The sequence below is a fragment of the Platalea leucorodia genome, assembly GCF_965183815.1.
Source record: "Platalea leucorodia genome assembly, chromosome: 17".
NCBI lineage: Eukaryota > Metazoa > Chordata > Aves > Pelecaniformes > Threskiornithidae > Platalea > Platalea leucorodia.
In genome coordinates this window covers 8,753,734-8,773,341 of record NC_138839.1, presented here as the reverse complement: position 1 = coordinate 8,773,341, position 19,608 = coordinate 8,753,734, and the positions used below count along the sequence as shown (strand labels likewise).

Sequence of the window (19,608 nt, the reverse complement as noted above, 5' to 3'; positions counted from 1 at the left end):
ACCCCCGGGAGCACCCTTGGGTGACCCCGGGCAGCAGCAGGGACACAGGGACCGGTGCCACCATCTCTCCAGTGCAGGATCCCGCTGGTACCAGCCCTGAGCACCCCGGGGTGACACTGGGTGACCCCAGGCAGTGCTGGGGCCCGGTGCCACCACCCCTCCGGTGCATCCCACCAGTACTGGCCCTGGGCACCCCGGGGTGATGCTGGGTGACCCCAGCCAGCACTGGGGACCGGTGCCACCACCCCTCCGGTGCCGGATCCCGCCGGCCCCGGCCCCGGGCACCCCCGGGAGCACCCTTGGGTGACCCCAGCCAGCACCAGGGCCCGGTGCCACCGCCGCTCCGGTGCAGCAGCCCTCCGGTACCGGCCCAAGGGTGACCCCAGGCAGCAGCAGGGACACAGGGACCGGTGCCACCACCCCTCCGGTGCAGGATCCCGCCGGCCCCGGCCCCGGGCACCCCCGGGAGCACCCTTGGGTGACCCCAGCCAACACCGGGGCCTGGAGCCACCACCGCTCTGGTGCAGCAGCCCTCCGGTACCGGCCCAAGGGTGACCCCAGGCAGCACCGGGGCCTGGAGCCACCACCGCTCCGGTGCAGCAGCCCTCCGGTACCGGCCCAAGGGTGACCCCAGGCAGCACCAGGGACCGGAGCCCCCGCCGCCCCCGCCGGTACGGGCCCCAGGAGCACCCCAGGGCGACCCCGCCAGCACCGGGGCCCGGGGCCCCCCCACACCCCCGGTACCCCCCCACACCCCCACACCCCCGGTACCGCCGCCCCCCCCCCCGGGTCCGCATCCGCTCCCTCCTCCCCCTCCCCTCCCCACGTTGCCATGGCGACCCCGCTCCCCCCGCCCCCCTCCCTCCCCTCCCCACGTTGCCATGGCGAGCGCGAGCGGCGGCCGCCGTCGCGGCGGGCGCGGGGCGCGGTGGGCGTGTCCGTCGGGGACCGGGCGGGGCGGTGATTGGCCGTCGGCCCCACGTGACGCGCGGAGGAATGCAAATGAGTTATGGCATCGGGCCGCCGCGCCGCCGCCTGAGGGAGGAGGGAGCGGCCGCGGGCCCGGCCCCGCCGGCACCGGCACCGGCACCGGCCCCGGGACGCCCCCCTCCGCCCCCCGCCCGCCCCCGGAGCCGCCTGGGCCATGGCCGCGGCCGGCGGGAGCCGCTCCGAACGGGCCGCAGGTACCGCGCTCGCCGCCGCTACCGGGCCCCGGCGGCTTTGTCTGGGCCGGGCCGGGGCCGGGGCCGGGGCCGGGGGGGGCCGGGGCTGGGGGGGGCCGCGCCGCGCATGCGCCCCGGGACCCGCCGTGCCTCAGTTTACCCACCCAGCGCCGCCCGCCTCGGCCCCCGCCGGTGTCCGTGACCCCCCCCGCTCCCCGCCCCCCTTCAGGACCCCCGCTCCCCGCCCCCCACTCGTGTGCCCCCCCCCGTCACCCTGCACCCCCCCGCGGGTTTTGCACCCCCTTATTACTCCCCCCACCCCCCGCCATCCCACTCCACCGCTTACTCCCATATCCGACCCCCCCTTTATACCTGATCCCCCCACCCCCCCCAGCGTTTCCCCCCCATCACCTTGCACCCCCCCATTTTGCACCCCCTTATTATTATTTCCCACCCCCATCACACTGCACCCCCATATCCCACCCCCTTCTATCTGCCCCCCCATTGCATCCCACCCCCCATTGCATCCCACCCCCCTCTGATTTCCCCACCCCCCCCATTATTTTGCACCCCCATTATTTTACACCCCCATTATTTTGGGGCTCGGCTTGGGGGGTTCCAGCTCCGGGGCTCCCCCCCATCCCGGCTGCGGGCCCCCACCGCCACAGCAGGTCCTGCCATCGCCCAGAGGTGCCGGAATTCTTCCCTTTTTATTTTATTTTTGGGTGGCTTTCATGGCTTTGGGGGGATTTTGCAGGTTTTTCCTCTGTCACCTGTGGCTCAAAAGCGAGGTGTCCCCCCCCCGTCTGACACCCCAAAGTCCACGGGGGTTTGGTGCGGGCGAGGACGGGGGGGCTGCGCTGGGCGCTGGGAGCTTCCCACGCCGTGCTCCTGCCGGCGGGATTTGGGCTCCGGATGGGCCCGGCGTGGCCCCTCTGTGTCTGTCACGGCGGTGTCCCCGTGTCACCCCGGTGCCACTGGGCTCTTCTGGGGCAGGGGAGAAAACTCCATGGACGCTTGGCGGGGGAAAAGCGCTTCCCAAAATTGCTCCGGCTCGTGGTGGACGCGCGCCGTGGATGGACACGGGGCTGGGAAGCGTCACGGGCCACAGGAGGCGGCGGTGGGGACGCGTGCTGCCACCCCCGTGGACGCCTGCGCGTCCCACCCGCGCTTCGGGGCAGCGACGCCCTCGGGGGACACAACCCCGCGGGCCACCGAGGCCGGGGACGTCGCCGCCGCCGCCGCGCAGGAGCTGAAGGTGGCTGAGGCGGTTTGGTGGGGTCATGCTGTGGCGTGGCCACCAAGGCCACCCACCCTGGCCACCAAGGCCACCCGCCGTGGCCGCTGTCCATGGTCTGCAGCACCCCACACTGCTGTCCCTGGTCCTGCCGCGGTGGCACCCATGGCGGTGGCACCCATGGCGGTGGCACCCGTGGCCCGGCAGCACGGGGGCTCGGCAGGGACGGGTGTCGCAGGCTGGTGACCGGAGGTCCCTTGGTGCGCGCAGGGCCACCAGAGCACGGTGGCCAGCAGTGGCCGTCAGTGACCATGGAACCTCGGGGCCACCGGAGCGTGGTGGCCAGCGGTGGCCATCAGTGACCATGGAACCTCAGGGCCACCAGAGCGCAGTGGCCAGCGGTGGCCATCAGTGACCACGGAGTCTTGGAGCCACCGTGGTCGTGGTCGTGCTGCCCGCCAAACCCCCTCGCGGCCTCCACAGCCCCCATCCCTCTGTCCCTGTCCTCCTGTCCTTCCGTCCCTCCCATCTGTCCCCTTCCTTCCGTCCATTCATCCCTCTTCTTCCTTCCGTCTGTCCTTCCTTCCCTTCGTCCTTTTCCTCTGTCCATCCTTCCTTCCATCCCTACATCCCTCTCCTACTTCCATCCGGCCTTCCGTCCATCTGTCCTTCCCTCCCTCCTTCCATCCCTTTCCTCTTTCTGTCCATCCTTCTGTCCATCCCTTCCTCTGTCCGTCCTTCCCTCCCTTTCCGTCCATCCTCCCATCCATCCCTTTCCTCCTCCTGTCTGTCATTCTGTCTGTCCTTTCCTGCTTCCATCCCTCCCTCCCTTGGTCTCTCTGCTTCCTTCCATCCCTCCCCTACTTCCTTCTGCCCTGTCCTCCTTCCATCTGTCCTTCTGTCCTTCCCTCCTGTCCTTTGTCCCTTTCCTACTTCGCTCATTTCCTTCTGTCCGTCCATCCCTCCATCCCTCTCCTCCCGTCCGTCCTTCTGTCCATCCCTGCATCCTTGCCTTCATCGTTCCCTTCCTTCCAGCTGTCCGTCTGTCCCTCCTTCCTTCTGTCCTCCTCTTTCCTCTGTCCTTCTGTCCGTCCATCCCTTCCCTACCTCCGTCCATCCTTCTGTCCCTCCTCCCCTTCCCCATCTCCCCCCGTGCTGGGGGCTCCTCCCGCCCTGCCCCTCCCTCAGCACCCAGGGCAGGATGCGGCCCTGGCCCCCTTCACCTCGGGGCGGGGAGGATGAACCACGGGGCCTCCCGCCGTCCTGGCGGGACGCAGCAGCCCCGCGCGCCCATCGGCACGGCCACGCCGCCACCGCGGCCGCAGCCCTGCGCCGGGGCTCGAAGCCCACGCCGGGTGCCAACGTTGGGTGCCGCCGGGTGCCCCCTCTCACCCTTTCTCGCCCCCCAGCTCTAGCCTGACCCCCGCCGCCTCGCGGCACCCCAGCAAACCGCCATGGAGAACGAGCAGCTCCCGGCACCTCCGCCCTCCAGCAGCGCCGGCGGCACCGCCACGACGCCCAGCAGCACCGGCGCTGCCCGCCCGCCCGCTCCCCAGATCTCCGTCTACAGCGGCATCCCCGACCGCCAGACCGTCCAGGTACGGCGTTTCGGGGCGGGGGGGTTGGAGGTTGGGGCGGGCGACGTTTCAGGGTCGGGGTGCAGCCCGGGGACGTCTTTGCACCCCTCCAAAGGTGATCCAGCAAGCGCTGCACCGGCAGCCCAACACGGCGGCGCAGTACCTGCAGCAGATGTACGCGGCGCAGCAGCAGCACCTGATGCTGCAGACGGCCGCGCTCCAGCAGCAGCACCTCACCAGCGCCCAGCTCCAGAGCCTGGCCGCCGTCCAGCAGGTACGGGGCACCCACCCTGGGGGCACCCGTGGGTGCCGCAGTGCGGGACACGGGTGACGCTTGGCTCTTTCTCCCCAGGCGAGCCTAGCGGCGAACAGGCAGAGCGGCTCTTCGGGTGGGAACGGCGCCCAGCCGGCACCGGCGCAGCAACCCACGGTGAGCCCCCCGCGTCCCCTCCGGCACCCACCCCGCCGTCGCCCACCCGGCGATCCGGCGCGACGCCCCAACCTTTTCCCGCCGTCCCCGTTGCAGATCAACCTGGCGACGTCGCCGGCGGCCGCGCAGCTCCTGAACCGGGCGCAGAGCGTCACCCCCCGGGGCCTCGGGCATCGCGCAGCAGGCCGTGCTGCTGGGCAACGCCGCCTCGCCCGCCCTCACCGCCAGCCAGGCCCAGATGTACCTGCGGGCGCAGATGGTAAGGGTGCTGTGGGGTGCTCGTCGTTCTGCTGTGGGATGGTCGGGACCCATAGGGTGCCCATTGTCCTGCTGTGGGGTGGCTGGGACCCATAGGGTGCCCATTGTCCTGCTGTGGGGTGGCTGGGACCCGTAGGGTGCCCATTGTCCTGCTGTAGGGTGGGCAGGATCTATAGGGTGCCTGTAATCCCGCAGCAGGGTGGCCAGGACCCGTGGGGTGCCCGTCATCCTGCCGTGGGTGGCTGGGACGCGTGAGGTGCCCGTTATCCCGCTGTGGGGTGGCCGGGACCCATCGGGTGCCCATGGCCCTGCTGCAGGGTGGTGGGGAGCCTATAGGGTCCCTGACCCTGTAGGGTGCCCATTGTCCTGCTGCGGGGTGCCCAGACCCATAGGGTGCCCATTGTCCCGCTGTGGGGTGGGCAGGACCCATAGGGCACCCATCACCCTGCTGTGGGGTGCCCGGACCCTATAGGGCGCCCATGCCTTGACCCCCTCCTGGCACCGGCGCTCTCTGGGGACACGGGTGGGGGACAGACGCGTCACCCCGCCCGCAATCCCACGCCCCACGCGTGTGCCACCCCAGAGGGACACGGAAGGGGGGGGGACACACGGGGTGCTGCCGCCCCCCGCGGCGGGGGCCACGCACCCACTCTCTGTGCCCCCTCCCCAGCTCATCTTCACCCCCACGGGCCCCGTCAGCGCCGTCCGGCCCGAGAGCCCCGCGCCGGCACCGCCGCCCGCTCCGCCGCCCGCTCCGCCGCCCACCGCCCCCCAGGTGAGCCGCCCCCGCCGGCCCCCCAAAATCCCCACCCCAGCACCCCCTGACCCGCTGCTGTTGCAGGTGCACAGCCTGGCCCTGCGCCCCGCCGGCCCCCACCTCCCCGCGCTGGCCATGAAGCCCCCCGGTGGCCCCCCGCCCCGGGCCGGCCCTCCCCGGGCCCCCCCCCCACCCGACCCTCCCGCCGAGCACCTCAAAAAAGCCGAGGGGCCCGACGCCCGTGCCCACCCCCTGGCCCGCGCCGCCGCCCCCGCCGCCGCCCACCCGCTGGTCACCCCAGGTAAGGTGCTGCGCCGTGACGGGGGAGGGAGCGCCCGTGGATGCTGGGGGAGTCACAGGGAGGGAGCGGTGCTCGGGTGGAGCGTTCACTCTGAAACCTAATGAGGGGCCTCATGGTTTTCTTGCCTATACGTGGGACCGGCAGCCCCGTTTACCCGCTTCAGGGGCGTGTCGCCCCCACCTTGGGTGCTCGGAAAGTCAGGGCGAGGTGAGCAGGGTGGGTGCAGCCCTCAGCCAAGCAGCCTGTGGGGCCTTCACTCTGAAACCTAATGATGGCCCGCACTGATGTTTCCTGTGTGTCAGCATCCCGCTTTTATTTGGGACCCATGGGGCTGCGTGTCCCCGCAGGGTCCCAGCCCCTGCTTGGGAAGGGACACGGCACCCGCAGCACCCATAGGGTCCCGGGGCCCCGTGGGATGAGCCTCTGCAGTGGGGTGCTGTGGGCTGGAGCAGTGATGGGGTGCACCCACGGGGTGACGGAGCCTGGGGGTGCTGTGCCGGTGCAGCTCCCAAAACGGGTGGGCCCCGCCCCGGCACGGCCTGAGCCCAGCTCCTCCTGCAGCAGCGGGAGCTGGCAAAGCTGGTTGTCAGTAGGCACCAGAGTGAACAGATGCTAGTGTGAGGAGCAGCCTCATGGCGGGGGGGATCCTGGGGCTGGGGTCGATTGGGGCTGAGGTGCCGGTGACGAGGGGGGGGTCCCTGTCCCCCGTGGTTGTCCCCGCAGCCTACGCCCCGCTGCAGCCCCCCCAGTTCCTGCAGCAGCCGCCACCGAAGCCGATGCAGCCGCAGCCACCGCAGCAGCAGCAGCAGCAGCAGCAGCAGTTCGTCATCCAGCAGCAGCAGCAGCCGCTGGCGCCCCGCGGGCAGCCCCCCCCGGGCCCCCCCACCTCCGCCACCGCCCCCCAACTCCAACCCCTGCCCCCCGCCAGCCCCGGCCCGGCCCCCCAACCCAAAACGGGGATCCCCCAAGGAACGGGGGGTGAGGGCGGCCCCCCCAACGGGCACCCCGCTTGCCACGCCGCTCCCCGCAAGTTCCAGCACGCCTCCGCCGTCATCCTGCAGCTGCAGCCCGCCGGCGCCACGGTGAGGGGCGTCCCCCCCCCCGAATCCCCCCGGCGCGGTTTGGGGGTGCGGGGAGGCTCGGTGGGCGGGGGGGGCCTGATCTGTGCACACGCGTGTGTACGTGGGGGTGCACGCGTGTGCCTGATCCCTGCGCGGGTGCGTGATCGCCGCGGGGCTGCACCCCTGCGGGCGTGCACGCTGCTGCCAGCCCCGCGCGTGGGCCTGGTCCGTGCACGTGTGTACACACGTGTGCAGGGGGCCAGTGCACGTGTGCTCAGTCCGTGTGTCTGCATGCGTGTGTGTGCGCACGTGTGCTCAGTCCGTGTGTCTGCATGCGTGTGTGTGCGCACGTGTGCTCAGTCCGTGTGTCTGCACGCGTGTGTGCGCACGTGTGCTCAATCCGTGTGTCTGCACGCATGTGTGCGCGCACGTGTGCTCAGTCCGTGTGTCTGCATGTGTGTGCGCGCGCGTGTGCTCAGTCCGTGTGTCTGCATGCGTGTGTGCGCACGTGTGCTCAGTCCATGTGTCTGCACGCGTGTGTGTGCGCACGTGTGCTCAGTCCGTGTGTCTGCATGTGTGTGCGCGCACGTGTGCTCAGTCCGTGTGTCTGCATGCGTGTGCGCACGTGTGCTCAGTCCATGTGTCTGCATGCGTGTGTGCGCACGTGTGCTCAGTCCGTGTGTCTGCACGCGTGTGTGCACACGTGTGCTCAATCCGTGTGTCTGCATCTGCGTGCATGCACACTCCTGCCACGTCCATGTATGCGTGTGTGTGCACACGTGTGCCAGATCGGGCATGTGTGTGTGCATGTCATCCCTGCAAACGTGTGCACAGGTGTGCCACATCTGTGCACACGTGTGTGTGTGCACACCTGGCCCATGCACACGTGTGGAGGCATGTTTGCCTGCTCCATGCACATGGGTGTGCACATGACCTGTGCACATGTGTGCTTAATCCATGTGTTGGTGCATGCGTGAGTGTACACGTGTGCCAGATCCGTGCACGTGTGTGCCAGATCCGTGCACGTGTGCGCCAGATCCGTGCACGTGTGCCTGGTCCCATGCACACCTGTGTGCAGACATGTTTGCCTGATCACACGTGCGTGCGTGTGCATATGACTTGTGCACGTGCGCTTAATCCATGAGGCATGCGTGCATGCGTGTGCACACTTGTGCCACATCCATGTACGTGTGTGCGCACACGTGTGCCAGATCCGTGCACGTGCGTGTGTGCATCTCATCCCTGCACACGTGTGCACCGCTGTGCCACATCCATGCTCATGCACACGTGTGTGCATGTGTGCACCTGGTCCATGCACACGGGTGTGCAGGCGTGTTTGCCTGATCTGTGCACATGTGCGCGCATGTGACCCGTACATGTGTGTGCACGTGTGCTTAATGCATGTGCCATGCGTGTGTGCACACTTGTGCCACATCCATGTGCGTGCGTGTGCACATGTGCCAGATCCATGCATGTGCGTGTGTGCATCTCATCCCTGCACACGTGTGTGCAGGCACGCTTGCATGTGTGTGCGTGTGCATCTCATCCCTGCACACGCGTGCCGCATCCGTGCTCGTGCGTGTGCGCACCCGGTCCACACACACGCGTGCGCGGGCACGTTTGCGCGCGCGATCCGTGCATGTGCCCGTTCCCTGCGCGTGCCCGATCCGCGCGCTGGAGCCACGCGCACGCGTGCGCGCCCCCGACCCCCGCGGCCGGCCCGCGCGCACGCCTGTGCCGCCCGCCCGCCGCTGACCCGCGCCCACGCGTGTGCCCCCGCCGCCGCAGCCCCCGCCGGGGGTCCCCGAGGGCTCCCGCCGGGACCCGCCGCCCGCCCCGAGGAGCGCCGACAGCCCGCCCGCCGCCCCGCCGCAGCCCCCCGCCCTCTCGCCGCCCGCCGCCCCCCCGGGCCCCGACACCCCCGAGGGCGAGCGGCCCCACGGTAAGCCCCACGCCCCCCCCGCCCCCCCCACGGGCACCCACCCGTGGGGTGCCGCTGCCCCCGCACACACGCACCCCGGTGGGCCGCAGCGGGGGGGAAACTGAGGCAGGGGTGGGGCTGCGGGGCTGCCGCTGCGGGGCGGGGCCCCACGGGTGACGCGGCGGCGGCCGAGTGCGGGGGTCCCCGCCCCGGGGGGCGCCCACCCCCACGCGTGGCCGTGGCCGGGGGGGGGAGCGCCCCCGGCTGCCGCGGAGGCGTGGCCTCACCCGGCGGCTCCGCCTCTTCCCCGGCGGCCCCGCCCCCTCCCCGCGGCCCCGCCCATCGCCCCTCCCCAGCCCCCGCCCGCTGGCGGCGTGGGCGCGCGCGCGCGGCGGCGGCCAATAGGAGCGCAGGGGGCGCGGCCAGCGCCAGGCCCCGCCCCTCCCCGCGCAGCCGCCGCTGCCGCCGCCCCGGCCCCGGCCCGGCCCCGCCGCCGCCGCCGCCGCCTTTGTCCCCGCTCCGCCGCCGCCGCCACCGCCCGCTCCGCCTTTGTCCGCGCCATGGGGCCGCCGAGCCGCTGAGCGCCGCCGGTGAGTGAGGCCCGGCCCCGCCCAAACCCGCCCCGACGAGGCTCGGCCTGGTCCGGCCCGGCTCGGCCCGGCGGGGCGGCGGGCGCTGACCTCACTTCCGCATCCGCCCCCCCCATCGCCCCCCCCTTTCCCCGGTCCCGGCTCCGCAGCCGCGGCCCGGGCGCAGGTAGGGGCGGGGGGAGCGGGCTCCGCCGTCGGACAAAGGTGGCGGGGCCTACCGGGGCCTAGCGAGGCCTACCGGGGCCTTACCGGTACCGGCCGGGCCCCGCGGGGGCAGAGGGGGCCTTACCGGAGCACACTGGGCCTTACTGGGGGAGATGGGGGCTTACTGGGCTCTCTCAGGCCTTACTGGGGCAGATGGGGCCTTACTGGGGTGGATCGGGGCTTTCCGGGGTAGATCGGGCCGTCCTGGGGCTGTACTGGGATGTACCGGGGCCTTACTGGGGCGTTATTGGGATGTTTTGAGGCTTTACTGGGGCGCACTGGGGGCTTACTGGGCAGATTTGGGGGCTCTGCGGGGTCTGGCGGGGTGTTCGGGGGCTGCCCGGGGTCCCGCAGGACATTTGGGGGCTCCTGGGGGGGGGCTGAGGGCTCCCCAGGGCTCCTGGGGCCCTATCGGGCCTTACTGGGACCCACTGGGCCCCACTGGGAGCGGCAGCAGCTGCTCCCCCCCCCCCCCCCCCTTTCCCAAAGCAGCCCAGCTGTATGGTAATAGAGGCCCCGGCGTCACCGCCGGCGTCACCGCGTCCCCCGTAACCGTCCCCGTGCCCCCCTGCCCGCAGAGCCGCCCGCCGACCGCCTTCATGCTCAGCCCCAGCCCCTCGCCAGCGTTCCCGGCATGACCTCGGGCACCGGGAGCTCTGCCTCCACCGTCGCCGGCGCTGCCCCCCACAATGGTGAGAACAAACCGCCCCAGGCCATCGTGAAACCCCAAATCCTCACCCACGTTATCGAGGGCTTCGTCATCCAGGAAGGGGCAGAACCGTTCCCGGTAACGTATCCCGCTCCTCCCGCTTTCCGCAGGGCTGGGGTGTTTCTGGGGGGGGGCACCCATGGGTGGGGGGCACCCACTCGTGGGTTTTTTTTGTTTGTTGTCGCAGGTGGGGCGCTCCTCCTTGCTGGTGGGGAACCTGAAGAAGAAGTATGCGCAGGAGCTGCTGGCTGAGAAACTCCCGCAGCAGGACAACACCACCACCACCGACTCCGAAATGGAGGAACCCTATTTACAAGGTAGCGCCCGAAACCAGCCCCTCGCTGCGCGGGGGGCGGTGAAACCCACCCCCTCCCCGAAGCCGAGCGACGTTTTGGGGATCCCCCCGCGGCTGAGCTGGTTGCGTTTCTCTCTCTGGGCGTCCCTCCGCGTCCCCCAGAATCCAAAGAAGAGGGGAACCCCCCCAAACTGAAGTGCGAGCTCTGCGGCCGCGTCGACTTCGCCTACAAATTCAAGCGCTCCAAGCGCTTCTGCTCCATGGCTTGCGCCAAGAGGTGACCCCCACCCCCCCCCCCCCCCAAAAAAATAACGCCGCCACAGCCCGCCCGCCCCTCCCCCCGGCGGGATCGGGCCCCCCTCCCTCACCCCCCGCCCCTCCCCGCAGGTACAACGTGGGCTGCACGAAGCGGGTGGGTTTGTTCCACCCCGATCGCAGCAAACTGCAAAAACCCGGCGGTCCCCCCCACGGCCGCCGTCGCACCTGCAAGGGGACGTTGCCCACCCTCGGCAAAGACGCCAAGAAGCAGGTGAGGGCGGGGGGGACGGGGCAGGATCCCTCCCCAAATCGGCGGCGCCGCACGGCGGGGGTGGGCTCTGAGGCCGGTGCTGCTCCGTCCCGCAGCCGCCGGTTTCTCTCCCGCCGGGTTCGGTGCCTCTTTCCGTGACGGCGTCGTTGCAGCTCAACCACAGCCAAGAAGATTCGAGTCGTTGTTCGGATAATTCGAGCTACGAGGAACCGCTCTCCCCCATCTCGGCCAGTTCCTCCACCTCCCGCCGGCGGCAGGGCGAGCGGGACCTGGAGCTGCGCGAGATGGAGCTGCCCGACGTCCACGTCCGCGACTTGGCCGGCATCGGCCACCGCTTTTTGCCCAGCGAACCCAGCAAATGGAACGTGGAGGACGTCTACGAGTTCATCCGCTCGCTGCCGGGTGAGGAGTGGTCAGGGACCCCCCTGCGAAGGGGGGGGTTGGGTTTTTGGGGGGGGGGGGGTGGGTTTTGGGGGGGGGGGGGTTGGGTTTTGGGGGAGGTTGGGGGGTTTGGGGGAGGGGCTGGGGGGTTTTGGGGGGGATTGGTGGGTTTTGGGGGGAGGTTGGTGGTTTTTGGGGGCAGGTTGATGGGTTTGGGGGGGGATTAGTGGGTTTGGGGGAGGGGCTGGTGGGGTTTGGGGGGGGATTGGTGGGTTTGGGGGGAGGTTGTGGGTTTTTGGGGGGGGGCTGGTGGGTTTGGAGGGGGGTTGGTGGTTTGGGGGGGTAGGTGGGTTTGGGGGAGGGGCTGGTGGGTTTTTGGGGGGGGATTGGTGGGTTTTGGGGGGAGGTTGGTGGGTTTTGGGGGGGAGGGGGTGGGTTTTTGGGGGGAGGGGGTGGGTTTTGGGGGGGGTTGGTGGGTTTTGGGGGGGAGGTTGGTGAGTTTGGGGGGGAGGTGGTGGTTTTTCGGGGGGGGTGGTGGTGTTTGGGGGGGTTGGTGGGTTTTTGGGGGGGGTTGCTGAGCGCGGCCCCCTCCCCGCAGGCTGCCAGGAGATCGCGGAGGAGTTCCGGGCGCAGGAGATCGACGGGCAGGCGCTGCTGCTGCTGAAGGAGGATCACCTCATGAGCACCATGAACATCAAGCTGGGACCCGCCCTCAAGATCTACGCCCGCATCAGCATGCTCAAGGACTCCTAGAGCCGGTTGGGTGGGGGGGGCGGGGGGGCAGCACCCACGGGACCCCCGACCCCCCCTCCCCCACCCCCCCGCCCGGTTTTGGGGAGAGGGGGGGGGAGGGGAGCCATTTTGGAGCACAAGCGAGCCCCGGGGTGGCCCCCCGGGGTCTGTACATAGCCCGTAGCTAGAGCGGCCCCCCCCGTTTGGGGGGGTCACCCCCTTCTCCGGCAGGGAGGGGGGGTCCCCGCGCCTCCCCCCCCGTCTCCCCCCCCCCCGGTCCCCACGACGGCAGGGCGAAGCAGGACGGTTGCCTTAACGTGTGCCCCACTCCCCCCCTCCCCCGCGCGGGATTTGGGCTACCAGCCCCGGAGGGGTGTTAGCCCCCGGGGTGGGGGGGGGAGGGGGCTGTTTTGGGGGGCGCCTCAGGAGAGGACGGTGGTGGCGGGGGCCCCCCCAGCAGGTAAGGCCCCCCCGCCCCTCCCCCCCCGGCCACCACGGTCTTTTTAAGAAAAGAAAAGAAAAAAAAAAAAAGGAAAAAAAACTCACGGCCCCTCCCCCCCCCCTTTTTTTCCCCGTTTTTTTGTTTTGTTTTTAATAAACACTGAAAAAAAAAAAAAAAAAAAGACAAATGTGGGGGCCCCCCGCTTTCCTCCCCCCGCCCCTCCCCCGCTCCCTCCCTGGGGGAGGCGAGGCGGGGACAGCGCTGGCGGCACCTCCCCCGCGCCCTCCTGCCCTGGGGGGGCCCTGGGGGGCCCCCGCTGCCCCCGGGTCGGCACCGGCCCCATCCCCCCCCGCGCCCACTCGGGGGAGCCCACGGCAGGGGGGCCCCAAGGGGCGGGGGAGGGGGGCGTGAGGGGACACCCACCGCGGTGGCACCGTGGTGACGGTGTCTGCGCTGAGGTGGCCCCAGGGCCGGTGGCCATGGTGCTGAGGTGTCCCCACGGCTGGTGGCCATGGTGCTGAGGTAGCCCTGGAGCTGGTGGCCGTGGTGAGATGTCCCCACAGCTGGTGGCCATGATGAGGTGGCCCTGGAACCGGTTCCTGTAGTGGTGACACATCCCCGGAGCTGGTGGCTGTGGTGAGGTGTCCCCAGAGCTGGCACCTGGAGTGGTGACACCTCCTTGGAGCTGGTGGCCATGGTGGTAAGGTGTCCCCAGAGCTGGTGGCCACGGTGCTGAGGCGTCCCTGGAGCTGGTGACTGTGGTGAGGCAGTCCCCAGAGCTGGTGGCCACGGTGAGGTGTCCCTGGCCATGGTGGCCACAGTGGGGTGTCCCCAGAGCTGGTGTCCCTGGCCGCGGTGGCCACGGTGAGGCGTCCTTGAAGCTGGTGCTGGTGAGGTGTCCCTGGAGCCGGTGTCCCTGGCTGTGGTGGCCACAGTGGCCGTGGTGGCCACGGTGGCCACAGTGAGGTGTCCCTGGCCGTGGTGGCCACGGTGGGCTGTCCCCAGCAGCGCCCCGCTGCTCCCCAGGCCCCCCACCCCCGGGGCCGTGGCGCTGCCACCCCCTCCCCTGGGGACAACGTGGGGACCCCGAGGTGGCCCTGCCGTGGCCCGGGGTGGCCACCGGCCCCTCGCCACCGCCGCCGTTTCCACTTGAATTCTTCATTTTTCCTCTTCCGCAACAAACACAAACAAAATTTATTCGCCATTTTTGGTTTTTTTTTTTCCTCCTCGTTCTGTTTTATTTTTTTTTTTTTTTTTCCCCTTTTTTTTTTTTGTGTTTTTTTATGGAAACGGGCGCCGCCGTCGCGGGGGGGGAGGGGGGGCCGCTCCTTTCCCGCACCGCGAACGCTCCCGGCGAGGCCGCGGTTCCTCGTCCCCCCCCCCGCGCGCCCCCGGCTTCTCCATCAACCACAAGGCGAGACAGCGCAGGGGCAGAGACCTTTTTTTTTTTTGTGGTATTTTTCTCTTTTTTTTTTTTTTCCTTTTTTTTTTTTTTTTCTCCTCCTTTTTTACTAAGGTAAGAACTAGCGCTAAGGACGCGGGGGCCCGGAATTCCAGCGAGGAAAATTAAAAATAAAACCAAACCGGCGGCCCCGGGGCGGGGCGGCGGGAGGCGTATTTACAGGGTAGCGACATGCCGACAGAAAAGGTTACACTATCGAGTATCGTACAACATCGAGGGGGGGAAAGGAGGGGGGGGGGGGGGGGATAAAAAAATAAGGGGGGATTAAAAATTAAGAAAGGGAAGGTCAATAAACCACCCTGGCGGAAAAAAAAAAACCCACCCCCCCCCCAAATAAAACGCTGAGTTAAGGCTTAAAAAGTGTATAAAAAAATAACACAGTTAATATCCAAAAAACGGAACCGAAGAGTACAGAATATAGTGAGTTTTTTTGTGGTTTTGTTGGGGTTTTTTCCTTTTTTTTGTGTTTTTTTGTTTTGTTTTGTTTTCTTCTTTCGTTTCGGGGCGCAAACCCCCACCCCCACCCCCCCCGGTTCTGTACAGGCGGGCGCGAGGCCCTGCTCCGAGCCGGAATTTTTGGGGATCCATGGAATTGGCGGGGAGGGGGCCGCAGCTGCGCCCGCCGCCTTCTCCCTTCAAAGGGACCCAAAAACCAAAAAAAAAAAAAACCAAACAACCAAAAACCCCCAAAAATGGTTTAAAAAGGAGCCCGAGGAGGCGGCGGCTGCTCCCGCCGGAGAGGCCGTGGCGAGGGGGGAGGCGGCGGCGGGGTCCCCATCCCCCCCCCGGCTTCGGTTTTTCTCCAGCCACGGTTGGTTTTTGGGTCTTATTTCGGGTTTTTTAGCAGCACCAAGTTCTTGGCCAATAAATATATATATATATTTGTATCCAAAGCGGTTGGGGGGGGTGGTGGGAGGAGGAGAACCCTCCCCCCGCCCCCGCTGCACCCCTTCCCCCCCCCCTCCAAAAAAAAACCAAAAAAAAAACAACCAAAAAAATAAACCAAACCGCCGAGATTCAAAGTGCTCTGAAACCGTCTTTGGGTGTCACCAAACCTGCGGGGGCGCGGAGCAGGGCGGGGGGGCCACGGCCCCGGGCACGTCCCGCCGGGCTCCCGGCCGGGGCTGGGGTGCTGCGGGTGGGTTTGCTTCCTCCTCCTCCTCCTCCTCCTCTTCTTCCTCCTCCATGCGGGGGTGTCCGCCCCCCGCCGCCGAAGGCGTCCCCGGTTAGATGAGGGAGATCCGTACGGGAATACCGGGCGACTCCGTCCTCTGCGGCGAGTGCTGGCTGACGAGGTGCTCCACCACGGTGTGTTTGGACATGTGCTTCATCAAATAGGTCTCCTGCGGGAGGAGGGGGAGAAGGTGAGCGGGGGAGAAGCCCGAGGATTTTTTTTGGGATACGGGGGGGGATTTTTCGGGATGCGGGGGGTGTCCCGGTGCCCGGCTCACCGAGGTATAGGCGCGGCCGCACATGCTGCAGCAGTAAGCCTTGGCGTGCTTGATGGCGTGCGCCGAGAGGTGGATCTGCAGCGAGGCCGAGTCAGTGTAGGCCCGGTAGCAGTTGGGGCACTTGTAGGGCTTGTCCTTGTTGTGCTGGCGCTGGTGAGACTGCGAAACGGCGCGGGGTCACGGTTACGGCAACCGCCCCCGCGCCCTCCCCGCCCCGCTTTCGGGGCGGCTCTTCCCCGCTCCCGGTGCCGCCGCCGCGCGGCGCTGACCTGGAGGTTGGAGAGTTGCGTGAAGGCCTTTTCGCAGCCGGGGTGCGGGCACTTGTAGGGTCTGTCGCCGGTGTGGATTCTGGGGGAGGCACGGGGGGACGCGGGGTGAGGGCGCCGGCCCCTCTCGCCCCGGCGCCCGGAGGGGGGCGGCAGGGACGGGGGCGGCGACGCCGGCGTCTCGGGGGGGGGGGGGGGGAGCCGGGGCTGGGAGCCGTGGCGGGGGTGAAGGTGGGGATGGTGAGCGGGGCAGGCTCCGAGGTGGTGGGGACAGTGAAGGTGCTGGAGATGATGAGGGTGGTGGGGACGAAGAAGGTGGTGGGGACAATGAGGGTGGTGGGGACGAAGAAGGTGGTGGAGATGATGAGGGTGGTGGGGATGATGAGGGTGGTGGGGACGATGAGGGTGGTGGGGATGGTGAGGGTGGTGGAGATGATGAGGGTGGTGGGGATGATGAAGGCAGCAGGGACGATAAGTGTGGTGGGGACAGATGAGTGTGGTGGGGATGAAGAAGGTGGTGGGAACAATGAAGGTGCTGGAGATGATGAGGGTGATGGGGATGAAGAAGGTGGTGGAGATGATGAGCGTGGTGGAGATGATGAGCGTGGTGGGGACAATGAAGGTGGTGGAGATGATGAGGGTGGTGGGGATGATGAAGGAAGCAGGGACGATAAGTGGTGGGGGCGGATGAGCGTGGTGGGGATGAAGAAGGTGGTGGGGTCAATGAGCGCGGTGGAGATGGAGGAGTGTGGTGGGGACAATGAAGGTGGTGGAGATGACGAGGGTGGTGGGGATGATGAAGGTGGTGGAAACCATGAGCATGGTGGGGTCAATGGTGGTGATTATGGAGGTGGTGGGGATGATGAAGGCAGCGGGGATGATGAGCGTGGTGGGGATGGAGGAGCGTGGTGGGGATGAAGAAGGTGGTGGGGACAATGAGCACGGTGGAGATGGATGAGTGTGGTGGGGACAATGAAGGTGCTGGAGATGATGAGTGTGGTGGCAATGATGAAGGCAGTGGGGACAATGAAGGTGCTGGAGATGATGAGCATGGTGGCAATCATGAAGGCAGTGGGAACGGATGAGGGTGGTGGGGATGAAGAAGCTGATGGAGATGATGAGCACAGTGGGGACAATGAAGGTGGTGGAGATGATGAGTGTGGTGGGGATGATGAAGGCAGTGGGGACAGATTGGCATGGTGGGGATGGATGAGCATGGTAGGGATGGATGAGCATGGTAGGGATGAAGAAAGCGGTGGTGACAACGAGCACGGTGGGGATGAAGAAGGTGGTGGGAACGAGCGTGGTGGGGACAACGAGCACGGCACACGAGATGCTGGGCGCAGGCCCCACCACCCCCTAAGGGCAGACGGGGCCCCCCCGAAGGCTCCCGGGCCCCCCGCCAGCCCCGGGGGGCGGCGGTGCCCTCACCTGGTGTGCTGCTGGAGGTGGGACAGCTGGCGGAAGGACTTCTCGCAGTAGGAGCAGTGGTAGGGTTTGACGCCCAGGTGGATGCGCAGGTGCTGGGCCAGGTAGGAGGCGTTGGCGAAGGATTTGGAGCAATGGGGGCACTTGTGGGGCTTGGCCTCTGTGTGCGACTTGGAGTGGATCTGCATCTCCGACTTGGTGAAGAACGTCAAGGGGCAGACCTTACACCTGGAGGGGCACGGAGAACCCCGCAGGGACCGGGCTGGGCTGGAGGGGGCACCCCGCCATCACCCCGATCCCCCCGAGGCGCGCGGGCGGCTGCCTACCTGTACGTCTTCCCCTCTTTGGCCGTCTCCCCCGAAGCCAGGATGGGATAGGGCACCACCAGGACCGGCGGTCCCGAGGGATTTTCCGCCTTGATTTTCTTACGGCCTCGTTCCGCTTTGGGTGCCCCCAGCAAGCCGTGGCCCTGGATTGTCTTTATGGAGTCGAGGAGGGGGGGGCTGGTGATTCCTGAGATTAGGGTGGGCGAGGAGGCGATGAGGCGGCTCTGGCTGGTGGAGGTGGGAGTCGATGGGGTGGTGGTCCCCGTCCCCGTGCTGGATTCGGAGGTGCTGACCGCCGGCGCGCGGGAAGCCAGCCCCAACCCTGGCGGGCAAAGAGAGGGGAGGGGGGCGTTGGCGTTGCGGGGGGGTCCACCCTCCCTTCTCCTCTCACGGCAGGGTCCCAAATTGGGGGGGGGATCCCTCCCCAAAATCTACCGGGAGCTGCTAACCCCCCCGTGCCGTGGCAGTACCTGTGACGGTGCTGGTGGCCGGTCGGGCGTGCAGGGCCACGTCGGGCTGGGGGACGGCTTGAGGGTGGAGACCCGGGACCTGCTGCAGTTTGGGGAGGGACATGATGGACTGGCTGCTTTCGGCGGGCGAGGGGGGCACCAGGAGGGGCTGCTGGGAGGCCACGGAGGTGGGGGGCAAGTGAGGGGGGCGGATCTTCTCCGCCATCAACTGCTCCTTGATTTTGTTGATCAGGACCAGGTTGTCCAGCTGGGGGGGGGGAGAAGGCAGAGAGGTGGGTCAGGGGTGGAGACGGCACCCCCAGCCCCCCGCCCCGGGGGTCCCCCACGTCCGTCTGTCCTCCCTCCTCCCCAAAATCCCGCTGTCCCGGTGGGGGGGGGTCCTACCTGGCTGGGCATGGTGGGGGGGGGGCGGCCAGAAGTAGGGGTTGTTGAAGCGAGGCTCCGCCATCCTGCGGGGAAGAGAGCGGGGCGGGTTACGGGGGGGCACCGGCCGCCGCACGGATCCCCCCTCCCGCCTCCCCGCGGGGCTCGAACCCCCCCGACACCAACCCCACCCCCCCAAAAAAGCAACACCCAGGCTCTAGGAGCAGGCAGGGAGCAGGCAGGGAGCAGGCAGGGCCGGGGACCTCCCGAGCATCTTCCCAGCTGGAAATTCCTGCAGGATCAGGGTGACGCCGAGCACCCGCCGAGCACCTCGAAGATCCCGAAACGCCAGCGAGCGCACGAGGACGGAGGACGCAATTTGGCGAGGGAGGGAAATTTGGGGAAAAAAAACCCCAATCTCCCAAGCGCCGGAGATACCCGCGCTGCTCCTCCGGTATCTCCAGGAGGGATTACGGAGGCGGACGGGACGCTGCTGCGGGAGCAAGGGCCAGCACGACGGCGGCACGTCAAAGCCAACCCCGGCCGAATTCCACCCCCCTAAAAAAAAAAAAAGCCCCCCGACTCCCAAGCGAAGCGACCTGCGATGTCCGCGAGCAGCTCAGCAGGAAAACCCGGCTGCAGCGGGGCCGGGAGATTTATAGAGACGCTTAAACACATTGGGAAAATTAATTCTAAATCCGTCTTCGGGTAATAGAAAACATCTGAAAGGGGGACGGCGAGAAAACGACACTGGCCTAATGGCCCGGCATAAACGGGCATCGCCACGCCGGCAAACCTCATTACGGGGGTGTTTAAGGGTAAAGTGTATAAGGGACCCTGGCGGAACGTATAGGAGAGGTCCCCGAGGAGCTCAGTCTGTAATATAAACCAGGCCGCGGCCAGGATCCCGGGAGAAACTAGACCGGCACCTCCGGCAAAGCACGTTGCCGAAAGCCTTCGGGCTGGCGGGATTTGGGGGCGAGGTGCCTACGGCAGAGCACCGGCGGCTGGGGAAACCGAGGCACAGAGGGCCACGGCTGCGCAGATTCGGACGCGGTCCTGCATTTGCCGGATGGGCAGCCTCCTCCGAACGGCGCCGGTGCCGTCCGGGAACATCCCTGCTCCCACAAAAAAAGCACCCTGGGGCTGGGATGGGGCGATGAGCCTTCCTCCTCCTCATCGCACTCGCTCGCTGCCCCTCGGTTTAAATCAGACCCCGAGCTCTCTGTCGGCGGGTGGGCAGCACCCAGCAAAA

The 19,608-nt window shown here is 67.9% G+C and overlaps 2 protein-coding genes across 2 annotated transcripts; one reads left to right on the top strand and one right to left on the bottom strand.

The window, feature by feature from the left end:
• Positions 1–1,106: 1,106 nt before the first annotated feature.
• On the top strand, positions 1,107–12,658 carry PHC2 (polyhomeotic homolog 2). The gene is given in 16 exon segments (XM_082329167.1): positions 1,107–1,184; positions 3,810–3,998; positions 4,093–4,251; positions 4,330–4,407; positions 4,504–4,563; positions 4,565–4,666; positions 5,336–5,440; positions 5,507–5,723; positions 6,447–6,805; positions 8,573–8,726; positions 10,078–10,286; positions 10,396–10,525; positions 10,666–10,780; positions 10,891–11,032; positions 11,128–11,434; positions 12,012–12,658. Coding segments are annotated over 15 exon segments (2,436 nt in total). The 5' UTR covers positions 1,107–1,184; positions 3,810–3,854; the 3' UTR covers positions 12,167–12,658.
• A 2,444-nt stretch (positions 12,659–15,102) lies between these two features.
• On the bottom strand, positions 15,103–18,438 carry LOC309598575 (zinc finger protein 362-like; the record flags this gene model as incomplete). Its single annotated transcript, XM_082329304.1, is given in 8 exon segments — positions 15,103–15,392; positions 15,501–15,659; positions 15,770–15,848; positions 17,198–17,422; positions 17,521–17,842; positions 17,991–18,237; positions 18,375–18,398; positions 18,400–18,438. Coding segments are annotated over 8 exon segments (1,212 nt in total). The 3' UTR covers positions 15,103–15,275.
• Between the last annotated feature and the right edge of the window lie 1,170 nt (positions 18,439–19,608).